At 39.1% G+C, this 23,706-nt stretch overlaps 1 protein-coding gene across 2 annotated transcripts in view; it reads left to right on the top strand.

The window, feature by feature from the left end:
* The window catches only part of samd4a (sterile alpha motif domain containing 4A), a 73,796-nt gene that overhangs the window by 17,493 nt on the left and 32,597 nt on the right, over positions 1-23,706 (top strand). For both annotated transcript variants that reach the window (XM_026153809.1, XM_026153898.1), the window contains exon 3: positions 20,999-21,574. In XM_026153809.1, the coding sequence (XP_026009594.1) occupies positions 20,999-21,574 (576 nt within the window). The remainder of the gene's footprint in view (positions 1-20,998; positions 21,575-23,706) is intronic.

Below are 23,706 nucleotides of genomic sequence, written 5' to 3'. Positions count from 1 at the left end.
CAGCGTGACTGTGAAATAATGTCAGACAATGTGAGCTTTGCTCTTCTCTGATTAAGCCGATGAAGCAGGATGTCTGCATCTGAAGTAATCACAATGATGCTTTTCCTTTTTCCGAGGAAAGGAGTCACAGCGCACACACGCCCACACAGACACATGCACAAACGCAAACACACACCAACAGTCGGGCAGGTGCTTCCCGCTTTAAGCACATACACCCATACTCACATCAGCTACTGTTTAAAACATTAAGCAGTATAAATAAATAAGCACCAGAGAGGAAAAGACATACTTTACACTTACTGCACTCCAGTGGTAGTGAATACACACACAGAGACTCGCACACAATGTGCTATGTGATAACCAGATGAGAGCAGTGCTTTGTATTATGTTCTATAATTTGACCAGGTGTCCTGGCTGTGTCAATTTAAGACTGCTACAAAGGTGATGCTCTTCCTGTTCTATTGTGAGTTACAGGAACCTGTCACAGCTTCTTTCTCTGATTGTTGAAGCACATTGGAGGGAGAGAATAATCTTTCATTCAGGAATAGTGACCTGTGTGATCTGAAGACAGGAGCTCTAAGTATTTCTTGTGGTCTGTTTTCTAGAGTTAGCCTGTGTAATTATTGTTATTGTTTTTATTAGTCTTATTTTTTTAGGGAAAATTTAATTTAGAAATTTAATTTTTGTTAGTTTTTTTTAAAATCCTTTAGTATGCATTTGTCATCATTTCATCACCAGTCTTTATTTGTAAATGGAAAAAAATCTGCTGTTTTTTTTCTTACATCAATTTAAATATAGTGTGTAATCACTGCTTTTTACAGTGTTAGACCATCTATTCACTCGTGGATTGCAGACGTAATGCAGAATGCCCAAGCTGACAGTAACCAACACTCCTTTTGTGTCTGATTGATGGAAACCAGGCTGCATGTTAACATGGAGCGGATGCATGTCAGTCATGTGTTTTTGTTTTTTTTTGTTTTTTTTTTTGTTGTTTTTTTTTTTTGTAAAGCAGTCTATTGTTCAAATACCCAGGTCAGAGGAGCATGTATGCAAGCGAGAGTCAGCAGTGAGAGCGGTGTAAATCACCTGCCAACTGGTTTCCTGACAGTTTGACTGCCTGTTTCCTCTCATTGAGCCTTACGTGTCAGGCGCAGCAATTATTTAGTCCCCAAATCACAGCTGAAACTGAGAGGAGACGGAGTGTTCTCTATTATGGCTCCTAAGCTTTGGAATAATCTTCCTCTTCACATTAGGCAATCGACATCAGTGCTGGTTTTTAAATCCAGATTGAAAACGCATTTTTATTCACTGGCTTTTGACTCAGTGGTTAACTGACTTGTATTTACTTTTATTTTATTGTTTTCGCTATGTTTAATATTTTATCGTATTTATTATTCTTATGGTATCTATTATGTTTCTATTGTTCAGCACTTTGGTCAGCCTTGTGTGTTTTTAAAGTGCTATATAAATAAATGATGATGATGATGATGATGATATTTAGACGGACAGGGATAGCTCTTCTCTCTTCTTCCTCAGTTTCAGCAGTGGACTTGTTAGGTTTCAGTTCTGAAGTTGAACCATAAGTGATTATCCTGAACCATGGCATCAGTCTGTGTGCTGTCAGGTGCAGCTTTATCCATATACACCAGCCTTTCAGTGGTAGTTTGGCCGCAAAAAGTTCACCATATCATTAGTTTTAAAAGCTGGAAGATGTTTTTTCCTACTGTTGATTTAAAATCTGTAATAGATCATAAATGTGGTCTGTGAGGCTTTCCTTTTGGCTTTTCCTTTGGGAAAGCCATTGTGGGTACTGCAGTAAGAGGATGCCTCCTCTGATGCCCTTATTCATATATATGTCAGTAGGTCAGGCTAACCCCTGACTTATCCCTAGTTCTAGCTTTTTTTTAAAATTTGCACTCAGTTCTTTTGTTTCTCTCACCCCTTTGATCATATAAACATTCTCACATGATGCTCGCTGGTGAATTACTCTGTGTGAACAAAGTGTATCTTGCGCAGACTTTCCAAAGATTCTTCTTGAAAGATTTCTTGCTTTTAGCTTGAAAGTCAGTGACGTGTCAGGATGTTCTTTGTGTAGTCTCCTTGTCTGTTGTTGTACAGCACTTGGCATGATGTTTTTCACAGTTACCAGGTTGGGTAGCTTGGTGCTCTATTTGTCACCCTCTTCCTTTTCTTTCCCCGTATCCTGTCTGGATTTAGGATTTGGGAGCTTGCCTGCCTTTTTGTCACAACATGCGCTCTCTCTCTCTCATGCAATTCACTTTGCTTTATTTGCATTAATTTTAGGTGAGCAATATTGCCGGGGCATCAATGATACAATTTAGAAATATAATAGCGGGAGTCAGTTCTATAATTTAAAAGAAAATAAATGCATACAGTACTGTGTTTATGTCTTGAGCCAATTCTTTGTATTTTGCTTCCAAGGAGCATTTTCTTGTCATTTTTAAAGTGGTCTTGATTGATAGTTCTCCAGGATTTCTTAAGGTCTTTGGCTGCTTTTTCACTCATTTTATATATAGAAAAAGAAAAGAAGACACATTAGTGTGTGTGTGGTGGGGACCAAAAATTGGAAGTTTATTATACTTGTGGGAACCAACAGCCCTTATTGGCACCTAAATCCCAGTCCCCACGAGTCTGAAGGCATTTTTGAGACTCAAAATCTGGTTTTACTGTCAGGGTTACAATTGGGTTATGGTTAGGTTGTACTTTTGTGTTAATAGACATACCCTGTCATTATTTTAAGATTGAGAATAATTGCTTTTTAATTGAATTTCATACATATTTTTGTGCTTCACTGAAAGTATACAGGGACACGAGTACTTTAATGTGTTTGTATATTTTTTGTAGACACTTGGTATTTCAAAAATCCCATTGTTTATGCTTGTATGTGCTTTGGTGCTGAAGCACGGTGAAGTGTCATAGTTATGATTTTGTCATGTACTGTAGTGGTAGTGCTGACCATATCTTATGTAGGTTTTTTGTGTAAATGACTGGACATGGTGATATTGCGAGTGACTAGAAAGTGGAAGCTTTGGTGTGAGTAGGGAGAGGTCTGGGGCTCGGTCTGCATGTCTGTTTGTAAGAGAGAGAACTTGGATCCATTAGAAATTGCTGCATTCTTCAGCAGCAAGCCCTGTGGTATGCCAGCACATTCCCCACTGCTGAGCTGGAGAATCCACCCGGAAAGCAGGAGTAGGAACTTTTCCTCAATACCCACCACCCCTTACTTCCAATATCTACTACTCAGCCTTTCTTAACATCATTCTCCTTAAGTAACCCCCACTAGATCCTTTCTCAAGACTGCGTTTTATACAGATTATTTCCCTGGACACCGAAATTTTTGTGAATCCATATGTGTTGTTTTCTGTCCAGGATTTAATTTTTTCATGTGTCTGTGGTTTAAAAAGTTACTCTAGGACTTTTCACTCAAACATTTCTGTCTCCTCCCATCTTTTCTCTTCCATTGTTTCGTTTTTAGCCCTGTTGGTAGGTCCTTTCCTAGTTAAGTCCTGTTCTTTTTATTGTTGGTAAGCTCTCTCTTGTTTGTTGTCCTCTTGGTTGGTTAAGGAAACATGACGAACAAGACTACGTGTTGGATCAACAGCAGCTATAGCAAGCTGTCAGAAATGGGACAAAGTGAACCAGTCTTGTGTTTGTTTTGCTAACAGGAGAAGCACAGGATGGAGTTTAGAGGCCAAACTCGCAGATAAAGTCTTTAACAATGTGAGGCTTGTAGGATTTTTCTTAAACTAGATGCATTCCCTAGCCTAATTGCTTACACATCAGCTGTATCTGTGTTATCATTCCATCCTAAATGTAATCCTAATTTTAATTTAAAACCTCACTCTTTTTATTACAGAAATCATCAGACACCCACCAACTCATACACAATGTTCTTTTCCTCCCTTTCCTCACCGTTAATGCACAAATTCAAAGCTGGTGTCATTGTAAGGATGATTGGGATTTTGTGTCCCTTTACTAACCACTAATATAGGCTTATCTGTTGTGCTAGCTGCCTCGTTGTGGCTTTGTATGCTGTTGACCCATCTATATTTAGAATGAGTGGAATCATGTGCCTTCGTGTGTGTGTGTGTGTTCGTGCTCATTGGGGGAGTGTTTGAACATAACCAATGTGTAACAAATGAGCTAAATCAATCACATTGTTTCCATCACTGTTGCCTGTGTCTTGTGATCAAAGTTGGTTGTGAAGAGGACACACTGTGTCCAGCCTAGGGTCAGAGTTAAACTCCCCTTTCCAGGAGAGCCAGTTTTATTGGTATTAATTGAGCTGACTTCCTGTAGTTGTTTTTGCTATCCTGGCTGTTTGAAGTGTTATTTTCTTTTCTTTTAGAGCAGAAAAACTGTGCATCTCAAAGTAATGAGCCAATACTACCTTCCTATTTGTCAGTGATTAGAATCCTGTAGTGAACTACTCAGTCACTGGGCTGAAACTTGTAGTGCAGATGTTCAGTTTTATACCTTTAATTTGGACAAACTGAACCGAAGCTATGTTAGCAGCATAATGCGGTTGTTTCTGTCCTGGATGCAGTTTTCCGCTTTACCATTTATCTCGTCCATTTGTGCGATAAAAATAAATGCCCATATCCATTCTCTAGACTGTCACTATTTTCCTTCTCTGACACGCAAACTGAAATCAGCTGATTGTAGTTCCAGTGCAACAACTGATAAGCAGGATCGATAGGCAGGCAGACTAACAATTCCAAGGAATTGGACTACTGGCAACCGGTTTTCTACAAGAACTGGTTCTTAATTCCCATCCCTATTGAATAGGCTGACATGCATTTATCTAAAGAAGAAACGAATACATCTTGAGTGGGATAAGTGGTTAATTAATTTGATTAATTATTAACAAATAAATGTCATAGCAATAAAACCCATTCTGATTCTGATTCATGTTTCATTGGTTAAAATGTGCAATTTAAATAGACTGAAATCTCTCTAAAAGGCCAGTCTGTATTTAAAATGTCTACAAGAGACTGCTCTGCTTTTCCACAAAGATTTTTTTTTTCTTGTGTTACTGTGGGGTTTTCCAGGGCTGTGGCTGTGTTGAGAAACATGTTCATGTCTTATTTTGTGAAAAGGGGCTTTAAGTTTCTGAAGTGGATACATTTGCTCACAGAATTGGAGTTGAACAGTCTTCTCAGAACAAGAGAGAACTTGTTGCATTCAGATTTGTGCTGTAGCTGGACAGTGTTGTATTGATAGACTTTGCTGAGGGAGATGTTTGGGGAAAAAAAGAGTCACACCCCTTACTCCAAACTGCTTTATTTTTTATGCAGGTTCCAGCCTTTCGATTTGCTGGTTATTGTTCGTTTACCATTCTTTAAATATGGTGGAACAGCCACATTAAAACATGAAGACAGCCAAATGTCTTCATGTTCCGCCATATTTAAAAAAAACACTAGCAGGTAGGGCTGCTCAATTAATCGAATTTTAATCACGATTACGATCTGGGCTTTCAACGATCATTAAAAATGACCGAGCCGATTATTAGCCCCTCCCTCATTTATCCGCGACACCTTAAAGGCCGGTCCGTGAAAATATTGTCGGGCATAAACCGGTCCGTGGCGCAAAAAAGGTTGGAGTCCGCTGATTAAGAGGACCCGAGGGAAGCTCGGAAAGCTAAGCAGAAGTTATTTGGAGAGGAGAGTGACTGCCGCTGGTTGAAAAGAGAGGTAAAAAAAACTTCAGTGGTTTTGCACACTATTTTATATTATTTTTTTAAAGTCATTGTTAACCCTTTAAAGCCGGTCAGAGCAGCACGCTCCGTGTTGTGTAACTATTTTTAAATCCCTGTAGAACCGGAACCGTGTAAGCTAGCGCAATAATTTGTTTTGCATATGAAACCGGAGGAATTGTACTTACATCTGATGCCATCAGCTTGTCCTCGGTCACGGTTTCCTTCCACATAAAGCTTTGCAAATATTGCATTAAAAGCTCTTGCAGGAACAAAAACACAATATTCCAGAAACACGCTTTGCCGATCTGATCAGCTGTTCGTAACACTTCCCACAGTGAAAAAGACGTCAGCGCGAACTGTCGCATGTCCGCCATTTCCTGCCCGAAACCGGAAGTGACGTCATTTTCGCGGAAATTTGTAGTTTTTTACTTGTAGGCCTTAAAAGCCTATACTGGTCATGTTTGACCTTTCTGAATAGTTTCTGGGAGCTTAGAACTCAAATTGCACTGCTGGAAATAGTTTATTTTGATGCACCTGCTGTTTTCTTTGCAAATTTGCATCATAGGATTGTTTTTTCGTTTTTCCTGCAGTATATAAAAATTGGTGTATCTCCAAAATAAAACTATGAAGACACTCAAAATAAATTTCCTGTTGTTGTAAACTATTTTTTGCAACTTTTTTGTATTTAAAGTTTTGAGGGATAAACCTCTTAAATTTCTCCAAGTAGAAATATATGTAAAAAACAAAAAAACAAAAACGATTTTCAATTTTTTTGTAGTTTATTGCACTTTTTTGCAATTAATGTAGTTACTATGGACTTAATGCATACATATTATTAAAATATGGGCTATAACAGTTGCATAGCAAATTGAAATGCTCCCACAAACGGCACTACAACATGTAAAAAAAATAATATAAGCTCTGGCGGACTTGGTTCTATAGTAGGTCTTAAAGGGTTAAATAAATATCATCAAATAATCGCGATCTCAATTTCAGTGAAAATAATCGTGATTAGCATTTTTGCCATAATCGAGCAGCCCTACTAGCAGGATCACCAAGAACTTCACGTACTATATTGTGAATGGGAACAACTTCTTTGTGGCATGATTACTAACGATTTTTATGTAATAACAAGAATGTGATTGCAGGCTAATAAATAAAAACTGGTGTTGCGTATGTAGACTGTGCTCTTGTTACAGTGATCTCCTGTTTTTCCTTTCTGTGTATCTGTTGTACCTCCTGTGCCAGCACAGTGTCTGTGTTGTGGGAGAAAGGTGGGCAGTTTGATATGAGGTTGACAGTGGAGAAATTATACTATGAAGCAGGGCTGTGTTGAAAGCAGCACCTTTGTCTTGTTGCCAGAGAGGGTGTCAGAGGGCAGTGCCAGGGCAGGGATGGCACACAGAGTTCACATTGTTCACATCTGGGAAATGCTGTGTCAGCCTCTCTCCCTCTGAGCTTTCCCTGTGTGTTTGTGTCTGACTTTCTTTTTCAGCATTTCTTCGCAATGATTCATCATCTCCCAGCATGCCCACGACTGTGCCTACTAGTATAGGAGCAAAGCTAACATACCTATGTCTCATTTAAAATGACACAATGCGCTTCTATCATTTTGTTTTGTGTTGTTTTTATTGGTTGTCTCATTCTGATTGTCTCACGCCTCTCACATTTTTATTTTGGCTACACACACACACACACACACACACACACACACACACACACACACACACAGTAGGTTGTTATTCATGGAGCTCCCTTGCATCTATTTACAGAAACAGGTGTCTGAGGTGTGTTTGTAGAGGTGAAGAAGTTCGTCATAGTTCCAGTGAAGCTCTCAGTGACTCTATAATGACTCATGTGGTGAGAGAGCGTGGATTCACTGTGGGAGGAACTGACCTCTTGACCTTTTAACCTTGGAGTAATTGCCCAGTAAGCTTGAAGTGGGATCCTGATTTCATGGTGTTAAGTTTTCCAAGCTTTGCTCAGTGTTTGTCTCCTTCTTTAGCCATGGAACACAAAAACACACACACACACACACACACACACACACACCAAGCTTCTGGCTAGTGAATCGATCTGACAGTATGTATGTGTTAGTGGCATCCATTCATTGCTGATGTAAAACTCATTCTAGGTGTAGTCATCTGCATTAGAAGCGGGTTCATATAGTTATATCAACATTCTTCCAAACATTTGAATGATGTAAAATCTTCTTCTTTATATACAGATGTTTTTCAGTGTTTTGTTTTGTCTTTATATTGTAGTTTGTGGGAGAACAGGAAGCTTTTTGTGTTGTGAAGGGATGCATGGTAAAAGAAGCATGTACATCATTTTTAATCTCAAACAAAATTACTCTAACAATGTAGTATTTTTGATTTGTCTTTGACATGTTTGTTTGACACATTTTACTTGCTGGTGGTTAGTATTGCTTAGTCAGGCCTTGTTATGGACTCGTTATGTAAATTTTGATGGTTCTCTTAGTCTGCCCGAGTCAGTTCAAATATTTGACAAAAGATTACATTTATGTAATGATTACTTTTTAAGCTAGCTATGCACCACTACTTCTGTAAGTTTAACCAAAGTATTCAGGATTTCTGCTTTACATCTTAATGTTTTCCAGTCATTTGGATATAACTGAGTTTTAATCATGGAACAATTCCTGTTCCCAGATGGAGTAAGGCTTGTCTCATTCATAGGAATGAAAAATTACATCATCCTTGGAGCAGAGTGGAGTAACTCCAAGGCTCCCTTCACACACCTCACTCTCATTCCTTCCATCTATCCCCCCACCCCATCCCAAGTTTCTGCCTCCCTCTTACCCTACCTCCTCCCCCTTAGCTGTCTTACTCGAAGTGTAGGCTGTCTGTTTCTAGACAGTTTGGTCTGGTGCAGTATTTATTTCCATTCATGGCATCCATTCACATTAGCTGATCTCCTTACTAAAGGCATCTGAAACCCAGATCACTTAATCAAGCACTTGTGAGTGAGTGGGGCCAGCTTTGCTCAGATGCAAAGAGAGAGTGTGGGTGGGGTTGGTCTGATGAGTGGAACAGAAAAATCTGAAGAGTCATTCATTTTTGATAGATTAGAATACTGATGGTGATCTACCAAAACATTAGGTAATTCACACACAGCAGTTCTCCTGCTGTTGAAAACATTGTATTAATTTTTAGAATAAAGAGTGATAGTGCACTCGGCTTCAAAACTTGAAAGGACATATAGTAGTGGTGCAATGGATCACGGTTGATCCGTAATCTGAACCGATCCCACTCCACGGTTCGGCACGCACGTGATCTGAAGATTCGAAAAAGAAGGGAGGAAAAAAAAGTATGCGTATGGTGCGCGTGGTGGGTCTGTCAAGCGATAGTTATGGCCAGCGCTAGCGGTCCAAGTGGAGGAGCAGAGGAGTTTGTGGTATTTAAGCAGCCCTTTGCTCCCCAATCCGACCGGGCTAAAGCTATTACAAAAGCTATTGGGGTGTTTAGCTTTAAGTTGTGGCTGAACTGTCCCAGGCATCTTCTGTTGCCCTAACTACTACAAATGGGTGGACCTCCAGGGCAACGGAAAGCTACGTGACCGTGACAGCTCATTATATCACAGCAGAATACGATATAATGAGCGGTATATATTATTGTAGGGTCTACCTTACAATATAAAGCGCCTTGAGGCGACTGTTGTTGTGATTTGGCGCTTTATAAATAAAATTGAATTGAGTGGTAGATACAAAGACTGTACTGGCCTATATTGTACCATAATTTTTTTTTTAATAATTGCGTGGAATGAGTCTTGAGTTGAATGTTTTTAACAGGCAAAAAATACTTCAATAAGTAAATGTTAAATTTTTGTCTTTTTATTCTTTTTTTTGCTGATCCAAAAATTGATCCGATCTGTGACCTAAAACCGTGATCCAATCCGAACCGTGAAATTTTTGATCCGTTGCACCACTAACGTATTGGGTGCCCGGGATAGGAGAATATGGAAAAGAGAGAGCACTGGCTTACCTACATTTATTACATGACAAAAAGACCAACACACTAGGGCTGGGCGATATGGCCTAAAATTCATATCACGATATAATTTCAAGCATGTGCGGTAACGATATATATCACGATACAGTATATTCTTTTCTTCTGTATAACGTATTTTCCACACTATAAGGCACACTTAAAATCCTTTAATTTTCTCAAAAATTGAGAGTGTGCCTTATGTATGAATTCTGGTTGTGCTTACTGACCTCGAACAGATTTCTGCATGCAGAAATCTGTTAAAAAATGTTTTAGTACAACTTTGGTAAGCCGCACTGCTTGATGCAGCCGTAATGCTCTGACAATCAGTCAGAGCATTACGGCTGCCTTGGTGAAAAGCTTCGGAGTAATCTGGGTCCAAAACTCCATCCAATTCAGGTCCCAAAGTCAAATGAACACTAAGAGTTAAAAACGATCTAAATTCTTTCGTCTTTAATTAAATCATCAGCTTTGCTGCTTTATCGGGTGTAACAATTAAGTTTTACATCCATGCATCCATGAAAACAGAATTTATTAAATTTAACGGAGTTAGAAGTAAACAGGAAGTTAGCTCGCTAGTTTACACCTAAACATTTCATACCATGTTCTGACTGAGAGATTTTTGAAACGAATTAAAACGTACAGCTCTGCTACCACTTCCAACATAAATGAAGACAGAAAACTAAACACCAGTGCCGTTTGTAGGGTTACTGAAGTTCAACTACCTGGTGTATATAATGTTGTGCTACGTGATTGCTAGCGACACAGCTATAGTAGCATAACATTAGCACAGTGAAGCTGGAGGATGAACAGCAATTTTTTTTCCACTCGATAAAAGTTAACATGAGGGATTCTGTTGGTTAGGGACAAATGCAATCGCATAGCAGGATGCTATACACGGGCCAAACTTCAGTCAGGAGAACAACTGAGATTATTAATCCACAATACAAGGTTAGTTATTAATATACTGCAACAACATGGGAATAGAGCAGCTGCGAGAGAATTCAGCATTAATGAATCAATGTTACGGAAGTGGAGGAAGCGCAGTTTTTGGTTTTCCCCATATTTCAACAGTGCTTCATCTCTTTGCTATGACTGTCGCCCACCATAATTTGCAGATGATAATGGTTTTAGCCGCTGCGATGCTTTCAACCAAAACAGGCGCAGCTTGATGACTTCAAATCTCTATTGTTGGCCAAATTTATATCGTTTCTATCGTATATCGTTTATCGCCCACCCCTACAACACAAGAGAGAGCTTTTATTTGTTCTGTGTATATTTTTCTATGTTCCTGTTTCTAGTAGTTTTGATATGCTGCTGGTTGTTACTATTTTGTTAAATTATGACAGTGTATTATGATGGTGATTATGCCCTCTGGCACTGGAGTCTCACCTGGGTTTTATGTTTTGATTGTCATTTGTCTTAAACTACACTGATGTTGGCTTATTGCGGAAACATATCTGTCTTTTAGCCTTTTTTTGTACTTGAAGTCTTTATTTGTTTTTAACATATAACCAAACAAAATAACAACAAAAAAACAAACAAAACCAAAAAAAAAAAGACTGCTTCCAATCCCATGGTTAATTCACCTTTGCATTTTGGGTATATTTTTAATAGTTACTAACATTCAGTACTCAAAAAAAAAAAAGGGACAATAAAATCAAATTCTTAAGTTATTCCTTTACTGAGTGCCTAAACAAACATACAACACAGCAAGCATAAAATTTAACAAAACATAATTACCCTGACAAAATAAAATCCATCAATCTCAGCCAAAAACACATGCCCATGATTTGTCAGAAACCTCCATATTATCATTAATCCTAGCCAAGAACTTTTCATATGAAACCATTTTCAGCATATTTTCTTCTCACCTATTATATTCTGGAGGAACCCCTACCTTTATAACCACAAAAGGTAGGGGCCGATCCGCTAATAAGCACAGTCTTGGTGACAAGGGTATTGTCAAACCAATCCACCTTTCTATTTTGTCCAATACTTTTTGCCAAAAGGGATAAACTTTCCCACATTCCCAAATAGCATGCATAAATGTCCCTGGATCTGAGCTACATTTCCAGCATATATTATTGGGACTGATTCCCCATTCTATAAAGTTTAAAGGAGTTAAGTACCATCTGTGTATTAATTTGTACTGAGTAAATTTACCTCTGGCCTCTCTCATATATTTATTGGAGAATGACAAAATTCTACACCAATCTTCTTTAGAAATTACACAACTCAAATCTCTCTGCCATATAATCCTCAAGTTTTCACATATCCCCTTTTTTTTAGATTGTTAAACAGCTGCTCTATGTGCTGTTCTGGACAATTATAAAAATCCCACCACCGTATTTGTGCTTTGAGTAAATTTTCCTTTGGTAATACAATCCCTTATTTGTAAATATTTCCAAAAATTATTTTCTCTTATCAAACCATATTTTTGTGTTAATTCAGCGAATGACATAAACACTCCCCCTGAGTAAAGATCACTTATCCTGTGTATGCCTTTGACTTTGGATTCCTTCCAGTACACTGTTTTTTTTTTTTTTTTCCTAATTTGTACAGCAGTGTTGTGAGGTATAAGGTTGTCTTAAATGAGATGCTCCACACACCTTGTGCACCTCTACCCAGACAGCCTTAGAATGCCTGAGCACTAGGCTATCATGAAAGTCTTGTCCATTAATAGCTGAGCCCTGTGAGAGAACATCCAAGGGTGTAAAAGGGCTCACTAGTTCCTGTTCGATTTTAATCCAGCTCAGCTCAGTCTGATCCTGTCCAGTGTTTTCCCAGTCTTGACATTTCAAATGCTAAATTATACAACTTCACATTTGGAAGGGCCATTCCCCCAGTGTCTTTAGAAGCCCACATTTACTTTATATTCACTCTTGGCTTCTTGTTATTCCATAAAAAATCTTTAATTAGCTTTTCAAATTGATTAAATATGTGTAAAGGAATTCTTACAGGTAACATCATGGAAACATAATTGAACTGTGGGGCCACCATCATTTTAATCACATTAATTTTACCCAATAATGTAAGATTCAATTTACCCCATTTATCCAGATTTGTTTTTATCTTTAGGAGGAGAGGTTTGATATTTGAAAGCATAATATCCTCTAATTTTGGGTTTAATATTCCTAAATACTTCATACCTTGAGGTAAATACTTAAAATTGAATGGAGTAATGTATCTAGAATGACATGATGCTGATAGTGGCATGCCTTCTGATTTGTACCAGTTTATCTTATAACCTGACAACCTTGAAAATGACTCAACTCATGTGTGTAGCACTGGTAGAGACTCAATGGGATCCGTTAATACTGCTAAGATGTCATTAGCATATAGAAATAACTTGTGCTCCATACTCCCTGCGTGAACACCTCTGATATCCCTGTTAGCTTGAATAGCTAAGGACAGTGGTTCCAGAAATATTGTGAAGAGCAGCGGGGACAAAGAACACCCCTGCTGGGTCCCGTGAGTGAGATGGAAAAACTCTGACACCAATCCAATTTGTCAAAACTGCTGCCCTTGGGCTTGAATATACAGTTTGACCCAGTTACAAAATCATAGGCCCAAACCCAAACTTTGCATGGGTTGGCATAAGGAAGCCCCATTCTACCCGGCCAAAAGCCTTCTCGGCATCAAGAGAGAAGGCCGCAACAGGGGCTAGACTAGATTTGCTTTTGTGCATGAGATAAAGAAGTGATGATATCTGGTAATATTTGATCTAAGCGGAAGGCCAAAACCTTTGTCAAAATTTTGCAATCGACTCCTAAAAGGCTTACTGGCCGGTAATTTGCTGGGTCTGATATATCCCTATCCTTGGTAGGAATAAGGGAGATTAGTGCATCGTTAAATGTACTCTGTAAGGAGCCTATTTCTAGTGCCTCAAGATCAATTTTATGCAAGACTGGAGCTAAAATATCAATATATTTCTTATAATACTCAATCGGGAAGCCATCCAAACTTGGCGATTTCCCATTTTTCATTGATGAGATTGCAGCTCTGACCTCTTCTTCATTTATAGGCGCATCCAGTCTTGTTTTTTGTTCGTCAGAAAGAGTAGATAATTGTGGACCTGAAAAAAATGTCTTCACCTCCTCCTCATTAAGTGCACCAGCAGAAGTATACAAATCTTGATAAAATGATTTGAAAATTAAATTTATTTATTTTGATGAGGAGATTTATTTCACTTGGCTGTCTTTCTTAACTTAAATAATATATCTATGATTATCTTGCTGCTTCAATTGCCTCGCTAATAGTCTACCATTCTTTTTACCACCTTCATAAAATTTTGGTTTAAGCCTAAATACGGCATATTCCACCTTTTTGTTATAAGTGTCATTCAGCTGGTATTTTAATTTACAGATAGTCTGGTATTTATCATTTGAGTATTGTCTTGTTAAATCCTTCTCCATTTCATGTAGAGCTGGGCGATATGAGATTTTTTCATATCACGATATGTTTTTTTCATTTCAGGCGATAACGATATCTATCACGATATCAGCCAAATAACTATATTTGTAAGATTTAAATGTGCCGTTGCTCACAAGTAAAATGTGAAATAATCAGCAGCTTGTTTTTATTTAAATATTTATTTCCCATAATAAGTTCAACAGGGTAGATGTACTTAAGGAACATGAGACTTTTTCAGATAAATAAAGGCAAATATTGCAAACTACACAAAAGGCAGCCGCTAAAGCGTTTAAGTTTCAAAATAGAACAAACAAAACAGACTAAATTGTCAATTCCACTTAGAAACAAAATATTAATTCTAAAAATAAATCTTAGTTTGTTTTACAGAAGAACAGACAAAACTGACTAACTTTTGTCAATATCAAATAAACTGAGAACTAAAAGGAAATTCTCAATCTCTCCTTGTTGTATAGCTGAGCTTTTCAAACAGTTTTAACAGTTACTTTAGTCTGACAAAAGCCGAATGACGAATTAGCGCTTCCAGTCAGAGACTGAGGCTACGTCCACACGTACACGGGTATTTTTGAAAACGGAGAGTTTTCGTTTTAAAAAATAATCCTGTCCACACATAAAGGCAGAAATGAAGGAAAACGCTGCTATGAACATGCCAAAGCAGCAGGTGGCGCTAGATTCCTAACCGTGCAGAAATGTTGGCCAATCAGAAGTCTAGAAGCCTCGGTGGGAAAAAGTAAACAAAGCTGGGGCATAGAAGCAGAACCGAGTCGTATGTGTGGACCGACAGTAACTGTGTGTATATGTAAGCATGTAAACACTGCAGAGAGTAGAATTAACAGTAACAGTATTGTAGAAATTCATTTCACCGAAACAATAACGTGGCGCACAGTGTGACGCATGCACCAGTTTATTGTATTTCCAGACTTGCTTTCGGCACAATTTACAGTGCAGCTACTCTGTTTTTTGTCAGACTTGAAATAGCCGAAATACCTTCACACTACGGAACTTCTATGGCTCTTCCGTTCGACAATCTCTCCGGCATTGGAACCATCATCTGTTTTCTCTTCGGTCACGCTCGGTTGATTTTTCTAGTCGGCACACTCATTTCCTCCATTACCCGCTGGCTGCTTCCCAAACAAACACACATGCGGCTTGGCACTTGTGCTGTACGTAACAAGTCACGCTACGTGACGCTGCGGCTGTGATTGGTTCGGCTCTGCGCTACTTAATTTGGATTGGCTGACCTTTTTTTTTTTTTTTTTGAGGACAAGAGCGGCGAGGTCTATCGCGATAGCTTAATTTCTCTATCGAGTAAAAGTTATATCGCGATACATATCGTTATCGTTCTATCGCCCAGCTCTAATTTCATGCATTTCTTTATCTAAAGTTTTTTCCCGTTCTAAATCACTTTTCTTAACTTTTGTCGCATATGTAATTATCTTTCTTCTTATGTATGCTTTAGACGCTTCTCAAACTGTGGCTACTTTGTGTGGAACCCATATTGATTTTGAAGAAAATTTTAAGATCTTTTGTTAATTCCTCACTAAAACTTTTGTTTTGCAACAACATCCTTTTTGTTCTGTGTTTAAATCAATTTACAACTCTACCGTGGTGTGATCACTAATCGCAATGGCACCAATCTCACAATCTACAACTGAATCTACCAAAGATTTTGATATTAAGGTGAAATCTATCCTTGAATACATTTTATGACAATTGGAGTAAAATGTATATTTCCTTGAACTAGGATTAACTAACCTCCAAATGTCTACTAGGCAAAGATCCTCCGTCAGCAATTGAATAGCCTGTCTGTCCCTGGGTGTAGACCTACCCCTGGGTTTGCTTTTATCAATTATCCCATCCATCACCTGGTTGATATCTCCGGCCAATATTACCTGCCCCTCACGATCACCTATTATCTTGTTAATTCTGTGAAGAAGAGGAAAAAAATAAAAAATAAAAAAAATAATCTGGTTTATTCTTTATTAGGTGCATAGATATTACACAAAACCATTCAAACCCCATTGATTAAAGCTTCCAAGCATATAGTGTGCCCTTCTTTATCATTATATTTTTTTCAACAACACAAAGCTTAATTTTAAATTAATAAGGTTCAAAACACCATTTTGTTTACTTGAGTATGAATTATGAAAAATGGAGCCCACCCAGTCTCTTTTAAACTTTTTTGCCTCTTCTTCTCCAGCAATGTGGGATTCCTGAATAAACGCTATATCTGTATGTTTATGTCAGAACCTTCCTCCTTTAATTGGGCCCCCACATCTTTTTATGTTCCACGATATTATTTTAGTATACCTGCTCATCTCTTTCTAATAAAAAATGGGGGAAGGACACTCCCTGTGCACTTTACAACACAACACAAATATATACATAGGCACTCAATATTACAAAACCCATCTGGTACCATCAAACTAGCTGTCTTAAAAAAGACAAACCTGAACAAAACAAACACCCTTTGCATAACAACCCAGAACAACGTTGCTAAGCAACCCCTCCCTCCCATTCTACCCAACCCTAACTAACTTTAACTTGAGTCACTAAACTTTCCTTGGTCCGTGAGACACGTTAACTGTCCCCGACAGCAGCACAGCTGCCGCAGCCCCGTTCTACCCATTGTTTATTTGTTACCTTAGTTTTTTTTTTTTTTTTAATTCACACACATTTCTCCAATTTGTTACATTATGCTCTGCACTCCTAAGTCGACTCCTGCAGAAATTTCTCAGCCTCCTTTCCGTCTTTGAATATTTTCTTTTGTCACGTAAAAATAAGTGTTGCAGGATACACCAGCCTATGCTTCACTTGTAGCTCTCGGAGACGCTTCTTCACCGGGTTGAATGCTTTCCTCTTCTCCGCCAGCTCTCTTGTAACATCTTCAAAGAAGGAAAGCTTGGCGCCTTGCCAGTCGATTCCACGCTTCCCTCTGGCCACCCGTAGTACTTTCTCCGTGGCAGATGAACGTAGAAAGCGGACATGTATGGCCCTGGGAGGCTCGTTAGATTCTGGCATTGGTACAGGGGAACAATGCGCACATTCAATTTCAAATTCACTTCCATAAAGCTCAAGTGTTTTGGCCAGAAACTCTGTTACATTTTTATCCCCTTTCCCGGGTTCCTCCACACCTCCTTTAAGTCCAATAATCTGTACATTGTTTCTCCTACTACGGTTTTCAAGGTCCTCCACTCTTGACCACAACACCTCCAACCTTTTCTCAGATTTGTCCACTGTTGCCTCAGTAAGCATGCTGGCATCTTCCATGTCTAATATACGGTGTTCCGCCTCTCCTAACCTCAATTTTATCTCCTCCACTGAATCTTTTAGTTCTTTAGTCGCTTCTTTAATAGTGGTGACATCTTTAGCTACGACCTGAAGAGTAGCATTCATTTTCTTAATTTTGTCCTTTTAGCTCTCGCTCCCCGTACCTTCCTCCGCTGCTGCTGGAGAGGCGGCATCAGATACAGGTGTGTTTTCGGGCGGCTCCGGAACGAGGCTAATGCTAGCTTGCTTCTTCCTCGTGGTATCTCCTTTGGAAAAAGTTTGCTTTGTTATTACCTGCCTTTTTTTCAAAGGCTGTAATCCTTGAAAAACTTCAAAGTCGACAAGGGGTGTCCACTTTATGACTACAACTGAAGTGTACGTTTCCAAATTCAGAACATTAATCAACAGGCTTTAGGAGCAGCCATCTTCCTCGGCGGTCCCACGTGACTCCTGTCTTTTAGCCTTCTTAATAGATATAGGGACAGTTCTTTTTATTTTTTTTATTTTTTTATTTTTTTCCTTTCAGAGAGTGGCCTATTTGTTTTCTATTGTAGAAATTGTGTTTCTGTGGCGACTACAGGTCACTGAGGGGTTGCAGAGGTGGGATTTCCTCTGTCAACAATTGATTGCAGGATTGGAAAGTCTAAAGAACTTTTGACCATTGTGTTGGGAGAAATTTTTGCCACCTACAGAACTCTGTTAATTTGAGTTTGGCAACAGAGCACAGATTTAGTTTTCAGAACAAATCTTAGATGAAAAGATGTCTGTCCAAATTAAAGGTATAAACTGAACAGTTGTCTCTCCTGCATATTTGCTGTTACTGTTAACTTGAAATGTGAAGGTCCCGACAGTGACCTTATATTTGGTGTCTCTTTTTTGGATGCTCTGCCTTAAATCCTACTTAATGTCTCATTATCAGGTAAAAATGAAAGGTTATAGATTATGAGAGAATTTTTATAAACCTGCTCTCTAAATAACAACAAGGAAGTCTAAAAGCAAACTAAATCGTCAAAATACATACCAGCCTGGAGTAAATGTGTGTATTCACCTGGTCATCTTTCATTAGGAGATTGTGGCGTGGGTGTGGTCTCTGGCCGGCTGCAGAGGAGGGGTGGCGCAGTGAGCTCCTGGGGCGGCGCAGAGGCGGGGTGAACAGGTGTGCTGGGATGTGAATGTGATTGTGACTCTTTATATGTTCACAGTGACAGTTGGAGAAAGGAGAGCGGACGTGATAGCGGAGCGGGAGTGTCTGTGTCCCATTGCAAGCCACAGTATTTTTACTGTTCAAATAAAGAACTGCTGTCACCACGTCTGTGTCTTGTATGTTTGTAAAGGGTCCAACTTCACAGAGATGTAAACATGAGCCTTGTTTAGGGGGCTTCAGGGTTTACGGGTCTTCCATCTGCCCAGTCAGAGCTGCATCTGTCCACTTGACAGGGCAGAGAGAGCTGTACATCACCACAGTAAGACCTTGGGATGTCTTTGAACAGGATGATAAGCTGATGATTTTTTTTTTTTCTTCTTCTTCTGTCCCCCCCCCCCCCCCCCACCTCATGTGTGGGATTTCAAAGTAAGACATGTTTTGTTAAGAATTACTACTGTGGACGGATCATACAGACGTGTCTCACAAGCCGGAAGTGAAGCCGGCCTTCTTAGTGCCTCGTGTCTCTATTTGTGTGGCTGTCGGAGTTGTTGCCCTGACCTGTTTGTATCTATAGCCCTGGTCCAAGATTATAGGAATGGACCTCTTATGGCCTACTGACTGGGACAACAATAGAGCTCCATGACCTCCACGTTATGTCCAAAACTGTATGGCCTCCGTTAGCAATCTACAGACCTGGGTGTTTTTAGAAGGAACAAAATAGAACGATGATGGTGCGGGGTGCAGGGTCTGACATCATCTTGGTGTCTTCTATTTTCAGTCATACATGTGTTCACTAATTCATCTGTCTATCTATAAATTACATTCCCCTCTGCTGCTCCTTTAGATATCATAAAACAAATCTTACTTTAAGCTAGAGATGGCATGATACCACTTTTTTATGTCCGATACCGATATCATAAATTTGGATATCTGCCGATACCGATATGAATCCGATATAGTGTTTTTTTTGTTTTTGTTTTTTTTTTATAAATCAATAAAATATTTTTTTAATATCTTGCTGCATTTTATATAAGTTTATACTCAAGTTTAAATAAATAACAACACTAAAGCTATTCTGTTATACCTGTATGTTTTAAAAAAAAAAAAAAAAAATACACTGCACCCAAAATATTTCATAGTTCAGCAACACTGATCAATCTAATAAACTTAAACCTACTCCATCCTCCCTATTCTGGTATTTTAAAGAGTACTTAGCAGAAATATTAAGCAAGCCAACTAATAGGGTTGCAAACTCCCAGCAAAAAAAAAAAATAGGGAACCACCCTCCACCTCATGATGCTTAATCGATGTAATCAAATGTAATTTGATGCAGGGGGGGGGGGGAATGCACAGAAATAAATTATTTTTCAAGAATAATTAAATAGATTCAACATCTTTCTTCAACAGAATTGCAGAATTCACAGATGGTACTTTCCCAAAGGAAAAAGTACTATAGCTTACTAGGGTATATTAGACTTAACAGTTACTATATACAGTAATGGACTTCTATATATTTTACATCAGATTAAAACTTTGGGTGTAAGAGTCAGATAATTATTTATTAAACGCTAGACATTTTAAATGAGAATAAGAAAGAAAAGTATGTCTTTGTGCCCCCTTTTCCCTGTTCATGCCTTATCGGCCCCCCTGGCTAAACTTTGCTACATCCGCCCCTGCACAGTTACCAGCCGTCAGCTACGTAGAAAAAGATCCTCGAGTAGAAAGTAATATTAAATAAATTCTAACAACAGCTTATCAAGCTTAATAGTGCTGCTGTTGTTCAGCCGCTGGTTTCCTCTTTCTGGTGAGAAGTGGGCCAAAAACAAAGAAGAGAGATGGACTCGCGACAGAAAAGCCGATCAGCTGATCATTAAGCAGTTTCACGATTGAAGTAGCAGCAGGAGAGGGAGGGAGAGAGAGGCAGTCACTCCACATGTCTGTTGTTAAGCTTAACGTGGGAATGCTTTACAGACATTCAGAGATGAACTTACACACTTGCTTTACTTCTCTCTGGGATAAGTTCCTCGGAGATGAAATGCTGGTGAGGCTACAAATACACACAGCCGCTCTATCACGTGATGCATACTGCTGCGACGTGCTACAGTTATGAGCCGAGTTATGCCGTGTAGCAAGTTTTGTGAGGTGCTTTTTTTTTTTTTTTTTTTTTTTTCATATATTTAATGGATCGGATTACATTTTTTATTTCTGGCCGATATCCGATCCAGTAATTTGGGTCAGTATCGGATCGATACGTAATATCGGATCGTCCATCTCTACTTTAAGCACTGTTTAAACTGGTGTGTGTGTGTGTGTGTGTGTGTGTGTGTGTGTGTGTGTGTGTGTGTGTGTGTGTGTGTGTGTGTGTGTGTGTGTGTAATTTTTTTTTTTTTTTTTTTATTAATTAATTTTCTCCATTTTGTCCTGCAGGTATAATTAGCCAATGGCAGAGTGAGCCCAAGGAACGTGTCATCTCTCTCGTCCTTACCCATCTTCCGCTGCTCAAACCGGGAAACGTTGAAGCTAAGGGAGAATACATGCGCTTGCTGCCTCGCATCCTGGCCCACACGATCGAGCACGGCCATCACCTGGAGGAGTCTCGGCAGCTCCTTTCCTACGCCCTCATCCACCCCGCCACCTCCCCTGAAGACCGCGCTGCTCTGGCACTCTGGCTCAACCACCTGGAGGAGAGAGAGAGAGACTCATTGGAAAGGCCTCCTCCTGCCGGGCCTCACCATCACCACCAGTCTACACCTCCTTCGACCCTGACCTCATCTGGATCTTGCTCTTCTACCAACACCTCTTCATCAGGCATTCCCTACTTGCATCACCACCAACGTTATGGCTCAGATGACCGCCTCAATGGGTGGCAGAGCTCCAGGGATTCAGGAATAGGTGGAGGCTGGCATCAGCATGGCTGCGAAAATGGACACCTCCCTCTCTACCCATCATCCTCTGTGCCTGCAACCATCAATACTGTTGGAATTGGCGGAGGCAGTAACGCGAGTAAGTGAAAACCTGTCCTGTCTTTCCTGTTTCTTTCATAGGAGCCACAGACTGGTGCATTTAATGATGTAATAAATATTGTAATACAGTGGGTTACATTTCTGCAACATCCTGTAAAATCTTTGCTAATTTCAGATTGCAACTGATAACTTATTATTCATTTCCTTGTAATCTGTCAGGTAATTATTAAAATTATAGATGTTCATATTAAATACAGCAATAGTTTAAAATTATGAGATCAGCTTATATTCCTATGAGCCAAACGCTCAGGTTTGAAGCTTGTCTAAACCCTCTATTTAAATCAGAGAGAGTAGTTTCGTAAGGGCCCACTAAAGAAATTGCACAAAAAGCACAAAAGCATCTATAACAAAGCACAAAAAAGGCAGGCCACATTTAAAAACAGTGTTTTTAAATACTTGTTTCATTATAAATAAATTAAACAAATGTATAAGAAACACTCTACACTGAACGTAAACAAGTACTGAGCAAATAGTCACAGCAGTTAATACACCCTGACCAGACCGAGTACACTCTGAAGAACCCACACAGCAACTACAGAGGCTGAGTGTTGGCTGGAAGACAACACATAGGGAGGGCTGGGCTGTTGGAATTGAACATAACTATGGTCAGAGCAGGATATTTCCAGACAAGAATGCAAGAGCTCTGTTTTTTTCTTTTTCTTTTTTCTTTTCTTTTTTTTTCCTGGGAGATGAAAGAAACAGCTGAAGGTTTATAAATAAAGGCACATTTAAAGCTCTGCTTGCTGCTCCAAGAAAGATCCTCTTGTATGTTAGACTGCTAACAGCTTGGGTCCCAAACAAGATCATAGGATTTCACAACTGATAAAACTAGAGTTACCCCAGCTACCAGTACAGGATTGGTGACAACAGAGAGCATAGGTATATTTTCTTGTGTGTGTTTGTTTTTTTTTTTTTTTTGTTTTTTTAATATAAATGTAAAATGAATAGAAGCATTGGACACACTCAAAGCAAATTGGTATTTATGTGTTGGCATTTAGAGTTATAGAATGATCACGGGGAGGTTGTTCTGGCATCAGAAAAAGTCAGTGTTTGGCTTAGGTATTTAATTTGAGTTATTAAAAATTATTTTTACATTGTTGGTCAACATGTGGTTATGTCTTCATCTGGTCACATTAAGGGCTATAGGAGTATCATGGTCCAACCACATCAACCTGTGTTCTACTGAGAGAACACCCTGATGACACCCCACCCATACTCTAAGCTTTAGTCCAAACCACAGCAGCACATACCACCCATCCTTTCCCTTGTAAGGCAGCCTTTGTGGCAGACTGTATTTAGGGAAAATGGCTAATATTTAGGGAGTGGAACTTGAAATGTTAGCTGGGCACCTATTTTAAACGGAGCCCATGAAGTCCTATACATAGCGCCAACAGTAAGAGCACCACATATAGGAGGAGGAGAGAGAGCCTGGACTATCGATGGCAGTTTACCCTGCCAGACAGGCGACACAAAAAAGTTGTTTGCTCTTCTCCACCTTTTCATTCTCTTCATCCACTTCAACAGTCTCAGGAAAATGTGTGATCCTAGAACTGTTTTGAGATGAAAGTATTGCTATTTTAGTAGTAATGGTAACCTTGGTTTGACCCCGTAAGAGTAGACTTCACTTACTAAGATGAAGAAATGAAGAGGAAAGGCTTTTCAAGCAAATGGATATCTTGGTCGATGGATTTACTTAAGTTATTTACACAGTGGAAAAATATTTCCTCAGGTCATTGAACAGGCATTGTTTAGTATGTTGCTTGGAGGTTGAAACTTCAGATATTAAATCTAAATAACTACTTATGTCACAGATGAGCTGTAGTTTATAGTGAGCAGAAAATTCTGATTTTGAGTACTCTAATAAAACAAGATGATTATGATTAATGTAAGCCCTAAAGAGGCATGTTGTGTGCTACTTTTTTTTTTTTTTTTTTTTTTTTTTTGCCAACTATGGAATTTTTGAGGGCTCTATATAGAGGATAAATTTACACACTGAGAATGTACACTTGCATAAAATCCCAGGCAGAAAATGCAGTGCATGTATTAAACAGGCACAACATCATTTGAGACGCAGCACAAAGGGGAGATAAACCTGAGAGTCGTATGTATTTT

This window comes from Astatotilapia calliptera, chromosome 1 (genome assembly GCF_900246225.1).
Source record: "Astatotilapia calliptera chromosome 1, fAstCal1.2, whole genome shotgun sequence".
Taxonomy (NCBI): domain Eukaryota; kingdom Metazoa; phylum Chordata; class Actinopteri; order Cichliformes; family Cichlidae; genus Astatotilapia; species Astatotilapia calliptera.
The sequence above is the reverse complement of the archived record's forward strand: the minus strand, read 5'-3'. Positions and strand labels throughout refer to the sequence as shown.